The sequence below is a fragment of the Penicillium mononematosum genome (genome assembly GCF_028829835.1).
Source record: "Penicillium mononematosum strain IBT 11891 chromosome Unknown utg000005l:1.0-9366267.0:1.0-9372171.0, whole genome shotgun sequence".
NCBI lineage: Eukaryota > Fungi > Ascomycota > Eurotiomycetes > Eurotiales > Aspergillaceae > Penicillium > Penicillium mononematosum.
In genome coordinates this window covers 431860-442098 of record NW_026643275.1, presented here as the reverse complement: position 1 = coordinate 442098, position 10239 = coordinate 431860, and the positions used below count along the sequence as shown (strand labels likewise).

The window sequence follows — 10239 nt, the reverse complement described above, 5'->3', positions numbered from 1 at the left end:
GATGTCGGTCAAGATGAAATTTCTTAGGTATAAGTGGTTTTCTTTTTCTTTTTCTTTTTTTTTTCCCCTCTCTAATTTTTTTTTTCTAAGGAATCGCCTGCAGCCGTTTGATAGCGGTGATGAGATGCTTCCGCTGCAAGGCTTCAAATGTCTGGAGGCAAAAGGACCTTGCAGGAGATCAATCAGAAGCCCTTCTAAGGGACACAAGGGTGAGGAAGAAAAAAAATAGAATAGAGATATGATTCATCGAAAAGCGCACAGATCAAAATTCGAGGATGCGTTGCGGCCTGACCCTTATGCCTGATTGGGGGCTCCGTTCACGCCCTGTTATTTTGGCGTCAATCTACATGACACGACAGCAGCCCTAAATTTTGTTACATTAATATTACTCGAGATATACGGAGTAGATGTGAGTCTTTGCATTATCATTGCATTATCATTGGCAATATCGCGATATACTATACACATACCTTAACTAGAACACCTGTTTTGAGTGGAGTAATCCTTTTTTTTTTTGGCTCTCGTTCTAGTCCATACATCTCACATGGGAACGAAAGGTCTACTAACAGTCCTTCAACTCCATCCATGCATTCCGTGTCGGAAGACAAAGACGCCATGTACACAATAAATCACACAAAAGCTATACAAAGTAAAACATAACAGGTATATACGACATTACCCGAAAGGGGAACCCCTCCCCAAAAAACCAAAAGGTATCAGCATGCTAATCTTCATTGGCCTCGTGGCTACCCTTCTCGGGCTTGGCCAATGCTTCTTTCCAAACCATGCGGGCAGCCTCATGGTCGAGACTTGGGAAGAGAAGGTCAAACACTTCGGAGTACCAGTTCACCGGATGACCTTCAATACCCTCCTTAATGTTCTAGAGAAAACAGTCAGCTAAGATAACCACTAGGAATAGATAGCTCTATGGCTCACCTCGGGTAGCTCAAGCCAGTCAGATGTGTTGTCCGCAGGGAAAAGAATCTTTGTGGCACCAGCCCGACGAGCAGCCACGGTCTTCTCTCTCAAGCCTCCAATGCGCAGAACCTTACCAGTCACAGTCAACTCTCCGGTCATGGCAACGGTTGGCACAAGGGAGTGATTGAGAGCCAAAGACAACAAGGCGCTAGCCATGGTGATACCAGCAGAGGGTCCTATTGGAATGGTTAGCCGCCGACTTGTTAACCATCACATAAAAGTTTCACATACCATCTTTCGGAACAGCGCCCTCAGGGCAGTGCAAGTGGACCTTGGCTTTTTCGAAGAACTGGTTCTCAGGGAATTGTCGCGCCATAACAGACTTGGCGAAGGAATACGCAATGTGAGTGGACTCCTTCATGACGTTTTGCAGGTTGCCGGTGATTTCGAGCCCCGGGCGTGAGTCGTGTTTCAATGCATTCTCCAGAATACATTCAACGTACAGAGCCGCTCCACCCATGCTAGTCCATGCAAGACCCATGGTGACACCAGGAGGGAACTGGTCGTAGAGGCGGTCGGCAGTAAAGACAGGAGGTCCAACGTAATCCTTCAAGGTTCCCTTGCCGATGCTGAGATGCACACTGTCAGGGACCTTGAGGGCCAGTCGAGGGATCTCTGTGGTCGATTTCTCTGGCTCAATCGGAACTTGCGCAGGATCCGCTGGCTCATGCTCCTTCGACTCTTCCTGGGCAACCTTGCCCGCTTCGGTCAGGGCCGCCTCTTCGGACATCACATCCTCGCCTAGATCTTGGACGATCTTGAACGCTGCCTTCCGGTAGACCTTCTCGATTTGCTTCTTCAGGTTACGGACACCGCTCTCACGACAGTATGATTTGATCAGCTCCTCGATGGCATCTCGTTCAAGTTTCACATCTACATCCTTCAGGCCAGTCAGGTCCCGAGCGGCGGGGGCAAGGTATCTCTCAGCAATCGCCATTTTCTCATCTGCCACGTAGCCAGACAATTCGATGAGTTCCATACGATCTAACAATGGCCGAGGGATAGTGTCGGTCACGTTGGCCGTACAGACGAAGAGGACCTTGGAAAGATCCACAGGAACATCCATGTAGTGATCTAAGAACGAGTTGTTTTGTTCGGGGTCGAGGAGTTCGAGCAAAGCAGAGGACGGATCGCCCTGGTGGCCCCGCCCAATTTTGTCAACCTCGTCGATCAAGATTAGAGGATTTTCGGTTTGACACTTCTTGAGAGCTTGGATAATGCGTCCAGGCAGAGCACCGACGTAAGTCCGTCGGTGGCCCTTGATCTCTGCCACATCGGTCAAGCCACCGACGGAGAACCGATAGTATTGTCTGTTCAGAGCGCGAGCTATCGACTTGCCAATGCTGGTCTTTCCAACACCGGGCGGGCCAACCAGGCAAAGAATCTTTCCTTCGACGGTTCCACGAAGCTTTCCAACAGCGATAAACTCAAGAATACGATCCTTGACATCCTTCAGCCCGTAATGGTCCTCATCGAGAACACTGACTGCGTTCTTGACGCCAAAGTTTTCCACGCTCTTCTGGCCCCATGGGATTTGGGTCAGCCAGTCTAGGTAGTTACGAGTGACATTGAACTCGGATGCAGCAGGCTCAAGGTGTGCCAGCTTGTTGATCTCCTCATCGAAGACTTTCTTGACAACTTCGGGCATGGCAAGCTTTTCAGCCTTCTCCTTGAACTTCTCGACAAGCTTGTCTTTCCCGTCAGACTCAATGCCGAGTTCTCTCTTGATGCCCTTCATTTGCTCCATCAACCAGTACTCGCGCTGGCGTTTTTGGATCTTGGCCTCGACATCTTTCGTAATTTTAGACTGCAGTTGAGCGTTCATCAATTCCTTCTTCAGAACAACAAGTGCCTTAGGGAGACGCTCCTCGATGTTCATTGTCTCAAGAACTTCTTGCATCTCGTGGAGCTCACCGGCAGATACAGCGGCAGCGAAATCAGCCAATTTGGCCGGCTCGTCGCTGAGGTTTCCTGGGAATTGATCGGTGTAAAATGCCGAGATTTGATCGCGGAACAAGGGGTTTAGGGTTGCGATCTCTTTGCATACATTGACAATTTCACTGGTTACAGCGCGGATTATTGGGTTTTTCTTGTCAAACGGCTCTTCAATCAAGTTCTCCACGTTGACGAGGCTGACAGGGTGTTTCTTCAGGAAGGATGTGGGTTCGTAATGGTCTTTGGGAGCTGGCTCGGGTGCGGTTTCTTCGAAGCTGGCCACAACATCACCTCGCTTTTCAGTCGTTTTGTCTTCTGACGTAGGTGCGGGTGGGGGTGTAGCGGCTTTGATTTTTTCTGCAGGGGAAGTAGCGACGAGATCTTAATACGCCGGTGAGGATAGAGAACCGCTGTCACACCGCTAGCTTCTCCACGGAGAGGGTATGCGGCGGTGATCTGAGCGAAAACTCCAGTGTCGTAAACGTCTTCCAATTTCTCAATCACGTCACCATCGGCGTTGTCGTCCTTAAACAAGAATGCTCCGACATATGGCTGGCCCCGCTTCATCATATCCTGGATCGCAACGGCGACATTCGGGTCGCGAATAGTGATCGCTTTATAAAAGCCAGGGAACAACGGGCGTTTCGCGATGGGAATAGCCATCACTTGCGGGTAAACGTCCGGAACTGCCGGCTTTTGTAAAGCTTTTTCCCCGAGGCCTTCTTGCCCTTCTTCCCACCATCGTCATTGCCGCCATTACCACCGCTGCTTGCGCCGCTGGGTTTGGAGTCGGCCGGACCATCACTTGGTGGGATGGGCGAAGGTGTGTCACTCGAGTTTCCCTTACCATCTGATACATTGGCTTCTTTCTTAACTTCCTCTTCCACTCCGCGCTCTTTATCAGATGCCCGGTCCTTTCTCCGCACGGGAGCTACCTGATCCGCAGAAGGGACATTCTTTCCTGAGTCGGTTCCCTTCCTCCGCGATTCAGGAGCTCGTCCCGTCTCCTTATCGTCCTGACTGGTTTCGAGCTCTTCCTTCTTTTCCGATTCGTCTTTAGGGTCCTCGGGTGGGGGTTTCTCTCTCCGCCGAATGGAGCTCGCAGAAAAGGCGCGGGAAGACGAGGGAAGAGAGTCACCAAGCCGGACCGAAACTAGTGTTGATCGAAAGGTTGCATTGTATCTCGGCGAAGCAAGAAATGGCCGTCGGAGAAGAGGTCGTGGCGTTTGATGGAGTACAGCTCTCCAGGGGAGGGTCTGGCCGCGGAGCATGCTCCTTGAGTATGATGAAGTGGGCGCCCGGGCAATGGAGAGAAGGAACAAAAAAGAATATAGCGAAGAACCGTGACAGCCCGTGGCACAGCTCGAAAAGGACAGCAATAAGTATTAAATACAAACGGGGTAGAGTGGAAGCTGGAATTCCGTAGTCGGAGCACCCAATTATTGCTTCGGTAAGCAACTCTTTCATCATCATTCGGCCACATGTTTTTCCGAGAAACTTCTCTCTGCCGGAGAACTCGAAGCTTCTGTGATCCGGAGAGAAGCTTGACTTGGTTTGGAACGTAATTGGTGCTCTTGAAACCATTCTTTCTCTTGTCCAAATTGTCATTCTTTTTCTTGATCGTTTTCGCTCGCATATCTATCTCGTGTCATCCTGGCAACCACAACTGCCGTCCAACCGTTGTTCGGCTATTACTATCCATGAATCCATCCACGGCATTTCCCAAGGCCGCGGCTCTCCCCGCGCGCCTGCTGCGAACCCAGCGACAATGCCCTAAGCAGACTTCCGGCAATAGGGTTAACTCATCCACCCAAACAAGAAACTGCCATGCAGCTGTCTCTGATTCCCCGGCTAGGCGTCTCCGGGAGGGCATTTGCAAGAGGAAGGAATCATTGGTGATATCGGCTAGGGTACGTCATCTCCACGGGCTGTTAGGGTGAAATTTGCTAACTAACATATATTTTTCTATTGACAGGCCTTCCACACTACCTCTCCCCTTGCGGCCGTTCCCGACCCTTACAAAGTCCTCGGCGTGGATAAGAAAGCATCCGCCGGCGACATAAAGAAGGCCTACTACGGCTTGGCCAAGAAGTACCACCCGGATACCAACAAGGATGCCCAGGCTAAAGACAAGTTTGCCGAAGCCCAGACAGCCTACGAATTGTTATCCGATGCCCAGAAGCGAGAGAACTATGACCGGTATGGTTCGGCCGCTTTCGATCAGAATGGCGGGTTCAATCCAAACGCTGGGGGCAGCCCATTCTCTGGCGCGGGAGGATTCCATGGCTTTGGCGGCGGTTTCGGCGGTGGTGGTGGCTTTGGCGGGGGCTTTTCCGGCGACATCAACTTTGAGGATCTTTTTGGAGCCTTTACCGGAGGAGCGCGCCGTGGGCCCCGGGGTGGGCGCAACCCTTTCCAGGAACAGATTTTGGTCGGTGAAGACATTGAGGTGCAAACAAACATCTCGTTCATGGACGCTGCGAAGGGCACCTCTCAGGAAATAGTCATCACGCCGCTGACCAAGTGCGGAACCTGCAAAGGTGACGGATTGAAGTCTGGTGCCAAACGGTCGCAATGTCGTCAGTGCAATGGCACAGGTACCCGCGTTCATCTTATGCAAGGAGGGTTCCAAGTCGCCGCCACTTGTGACGCCTGTGGAGGTGCCGGTATGTCTGTTCCCCGAGGGTCAGAGTGCAGCCCCTGCAACGGAAATGGCGTGATCCGAGAGCGCAAGACTATCAAGGTCGACATCCCCGGCGGCGTCGAAGATGGCATGCGTCTACGGGTGACCGGCGAAGGTGACTCCCCGCCAACTGGAACAGCTGTTCCGCCTGGTGCTCGCACCCAGCCTGGTGATCTTTACGTATCCATTCGGGTTGCCCCAGACCATCGCTTCAGCCGCTCTGGGTCCGACATTCTCTATACAGCCTCAATTCCCCTCACTACTGCCATCCTTGGTGGTGAGGTGACCATCCCAACTCTCGACAGCCAAGTGAAGGTCAAGGTCGCCACCGGTACGGGTACAGGTGACCGAATTACTTTGTCAGGGATGGGCATGAAGAAGCTTAGTGGTCGTACTCGCGGCTTCACCCCCAATGGCGATCTTAAGGTCGAATTTAAGGTTGCCATGCCCAAATACTTGACAGGCAACCAGCGCACCATTTTGGAGGTTCTCGCAGACGAGATGAACGATAAGACAGCGAAGCGGACAATGAATTTCAACAAGGATAGGTAAGGTGCATGGCTCATCGTGAATATTGGCCCTTGTACTAACTTAATTACACCGATAGCCCCTCATCTGCTTCTAGTAGCACCAACGACGCCGCCAAAAACGAAGGTTTCCTGAAGTCTGTATGGCATCGACTCACGGAGAAGCATGGTGATTCCTCTAAGCCATCCCAGGCTGACAAGAAAGATCCCAAAGACTCCAACAAGGGCACGGAAAACAAGGATGCTGACAGCGATGCCAGCAAAGATAGCTCGAAGAAGTCGAGCTAAAAAAATTGTAAATCATTATGTACTCTATATCCGTTTGTATTTACCTCACCCATGTCATAGCGCCGGCGATATTGGGGACCTGTTCGGCCAAGGTCTTAGGCGCAGTATACTGTATTAGTATTATTAGTATTATCGAGGGATAGATGTCTTAAGAAGCTCTCTACTTCTGACTACACTATGATCATTCTCATCCATCTAATAATTTATATTACTCAAGATTCAAATGTTCAGTTCAATTGCTGTTTTCAATATGTGTTTCTATGTGGTTGTCCGGTTGTTTTGGCGTTTGGCGTCCATTGAGCCCGGTCACGGATATCACATCCCACATCGCCCTCCTTAAAACACTTCAACACTTCAACACTTCAACACTCTAGGCAACTCTGTTCTTTTCTCAAGAATTCTCACATTATCTCACCATCTTCTAGACCGATTGCTTGAGGAACACCTAACCAGCCGCCGTCATTGACACACTTAAGGGCCATCAGGCGCTGACGTTCCGCCTCCCTTACCCCACAGCCTCGACTCCGATCCCCTCAGACACGGAGCTTCTGACCATCCCTGCCCCGCGCTTTTTTTCCTCTCGCGCAGCTTTCGAACTGTTGGATGGGAGCATATCGCTCCTGACAAATATCCGACAATGGCTCAGTCACCGATGCTCTCCTGTCCGTTGAAGCAGACCAACGAGATTGATTGGATTCAGCCCCTCAAGGATCACATTCGAGGGCACTATAATGAGGACCCTGAGCAATACAGTCAAGAATGCGAGACTCTCAACCGACTTCGCCAGGACATGAGGGGCGTAGGGAAAGACAGCGCTATCAGTCGTGATCTGTTGTACCGATACTACGCTCAACTGGAGTTGGTGGACCTTAGGTTCCCCGTCAATGACCGCGAAGTCAGGATCTCATTCACATGGTAGGGTATTTCCTTGTGTATGTTTCACTTGTGCTTACCGATTTGTCCTCTAGGTACGATGCTTTCACTCATACGTCTGCCTCTCAATTCTCCATGGCCTTCGAAAAGGCATCCGTTTTATTTAACCTCTCCGCCATCCTGTCCTGCCATGCTGCCAATCAGAGCCGGGCTGGCGATACCGGCCTCAAGACCGCCTATCATTATTTTCAGGCATCTGCCGGAATGTTCAAATATCTTAATACGCACTTTGCAAATCCGCCATCAACTGACATGGACGGGAAAACCATCAACACACTGATAAATGTCACACTAGCTCAAGCCCAAGAGGTGTTTTTTGAGAAACAAGTGGCGGATCAGAGGAAGCCTGCTCTCCTGGCCAAGCTAGCTGCAGAGGCAGCGTACCTCTACTCACAGGCTGCCGAGATAATGCAAAATTTCGTCGCCAAGAATGTGTTTGACAAGGTCTGGACGATTGTTGTACAAGCAAAGGCAGCACATATGGGATCAGTAGCATCATATTATCAGGCGGTTACGGACAGTGAGAGTGAATCTCATGGAATTGCTATTGCTCGTTTACAGATGGCTGATAAGCAGTCCGGCACTGCACTAAGCTGGGCGAAGGCATTCCCCTCGTCGCCTCCAGCGAACACGAACTTGACGGCAGAGTCCGGCCCAAAGCTCTTGGACCTCATCAAGCATAATCAAACAAATGTGCAAGCCTTACTTGCCACAATGGCCAAAGACAATGATTTCATCTACCACCAGCCAGTCCCCAACGAGGCTGGTCTTTCACCAGTTGCCAGGGTTACTGCTGCGAAGTCGCTAGAGTTCAGCGAATTGTACCAAGGACAAGATATTGAGGACATCACTGGGCCAGACATCTTCGATAAGCTAGAGCCCGAGGAGGTAACTAAGATCGTCAGTCTTTACTCCGAAGAAAAGGCGAAGTTGCTTCGAGCTGAGGATGAAAAAGCCGAGACTGCCAGCAGTGAAATGAGAGCTAGCTTGCCCGTCCTAGAACTTCCAGGCTCTCTCGATATCTTGAAGGGAGGCATGAACCGGGTGTCAGTAGACGAGGAGTTCTGTCGCTGGTGTTCAGAACTTGCTGGCCACAATTCCTTCCAGAGGGCACTCGACGAGCTGCAGAATCGCAAGCAAGAAGTGCTGTCCCAATTAGACCAGTGCTCAAAGCAGTTGGATCTGGAAGAGAGTGTGTGTGAGAAGATGCGATCAAAGTATGGAGCAGATTGGGGTCAGCAGCCCAGCTCCCGACTCAATACCACACTTCGGGGGGATCTCCGATCGTATCGAGATACTGTCAATGAGGCCAGCGCAAGTGATTCCCAGTTGTCTTCTACACTTCGACAGTATGAGAGCGATTTCGACGAGATGCGGTCTGCTGGCGAAACAGATGAGGCCGATGTTCTCTTCCAGCGAGCCTTGATCAAAGTCCGTTCGAAGCAGAGCAAGAGCAAGGACGGTATCACCAGTCCGGCGGAAGGTACTCTGCTAGATGATGTATATGATGAGGGGGGAGCCTCTGTTGCAGAGCAGATTGCCAAAGTGGAGGGCTTCTTAAAGAAACTGAATCTTGTGGACCAAGAGAGGTTCAAACTGCTCAATGACCTCAGATCTGCGGTGAGTATCGTAGTGTATCTGTCCACGACAACTTTCTGACTATCTGTGCTTTAGATCCACGATGAGAACACCAAACGTCTCCGGAAAGTCGTGCTCCTAAACCTAAAAAAGATTACTGGCCACGAACAGGACTTCTTCAAAGAGCAATTGGAAAAGTTCCTGCCGTATCAAAACAGACTTTTGAAGGCGAATTACAATCAATCATATTTAATGAAAGAACTCGACAAGATACACGATGACCTTCGTCAAGACAGAAGGTTTCAATCCGAGAAATTGAAGTACGAGTCTATAACAAGACAACGCAGTTCCGTGCTAGCTCGATACAAGAAGGTCTACAAAGCATTCCATGGTCTCTCGTCGGGTATCAAGCAAGCACGAACTTTCTACAAGGACATGGGTGAAAATGTCGACAGCCTCCGCAAGAACGTCGAAACCTTCATCAACAACCGCCGGTCAGAAGGTGCGCAGCTTCTTAGTCAAATTGAGCGCGACAAGGGTATGGGCAAAAATGTCGACAGTATCCGCAGAAATGCCGAAGCCTTCAACAAAAACCGCGAGCAGTCCCGCGGTGTCTCAGGGCAAGAAGATCGCGAGCGAGAGAAGCTGCGGCAGCTTATGGAGCGCCTATCAACGGAGCCCAAAGACTCATCAACTTTACCCTCCACGGGGTCAGCAAAAGCGCCCTCGAAAGTCAAGTCACCACCCCCGCCCGTTCAGACGCCAGCGTATGGAACCACCGGTCCATCCCCAAAGCCATCACCCCGCTACCCGCCCACCATGCCAGGGGTGCCCCTCTCTCAGTCTCCAGCGCCCTACGGGCAATACATTGGAGGTGGTCCAGGAACTTACCAAACCCAGCATTTCCAGCAAGGCGCCGCAGCTCCCCTATCCGAGGGCTACAACCCCATGGCATATCCTTACCAGACCCCCGTGTCCCCACCCCCGAGTCAGCAATTCTTCTCCCAAACCCCCGCCCCGTACGGCGGCTACTCAAATTCCGGCACGCCGGCTCCTGGCGCTGGCCCTCAGCCCTCGCACTATATGGCTCCCCAGGGCTACATCCCGCCTCCGCCTCCGCCGCGCCCCCAAGAGACAACCTACCCTCCTACAGCAGGTGGTGTATACCCCTCTGGTCCTGGTGGCTATGCACAGAGCAGACAGTATGGGCACCACAAGACCCCCTCGCAGTCGCAGTCGCAGTCGCAGTCCGGTTCCTCCGCCGACCCATGGGCTGGTCTTAACGCCTGGAAATAAGCTTGATTGCCCTGTATATGA

The 10239-nt window shown here is 51.3% G+C and overlaps 3 protein-coding genes across 3 annotated transcripts; 2 read left to right on the top strand and 1 right to left on the bottom strand.

Moving 5' to 3' along the window:
- Window positions 1–724: 724 nt before the first annotated feature.
- N7519_008290 (endopeptidase La) lies at window positions 725–4184 on the bottom strand (the record flags this gene model as incomplete). Its single annotated transcript, XM_057295066.1, has 5 exons — window positions 725–880; window positions 937–1154; window positions 1210–3270; window positions 3333–3599; window positions 3653–4184. 5 exons carry the CDS (start codon window positions 4182–4184, stop codon window positions 725–727), a joined length of 3234 nt encoding a protein of 1077 aa, XP_057142948.1.
- A 429-nt stretch (window positions 4185–4613) lies between these two features.
- Window positions 4614–6411, top strand: N7519_008289 (putative mitochondrial DnaJ chaperone (Mdj1); the record flags this gene model as incomplete). The annotated part of the gene is made up of 3 exons (XM_057295065.1): window positions 4614–4823; window positions 4889–6144; window positions 6204–6411. 3 exons carry the CDS (start codon window positions 4614–4616, stop codon window positions 6409–6411), a joined length of 1674 nt encoding a protein of 557 aa, XP_057142947.1.
- Window positions 6412–7048: 637 nt separating this feature from the next.
- On the top strand, window positions 7049–10218 carry bro1 (putative signal transduction protein BroA; the record flags this gene model as incomplete). Its single annotated transcript, XM_057295064.1, has 3 exons — window positions 7049–7326; window positions 7380–8964; window positions 9019–10218. 3 exons carry the CDS (start codon window positions 7049–7051, stop codon window positions 10216–10218), a joined length of 3063 nt encoding a protein of 1020 aa, XP_057142946.1.
- Between the last annotated feature and the right edge of the window lie 21 nt (window positions 10219–10239).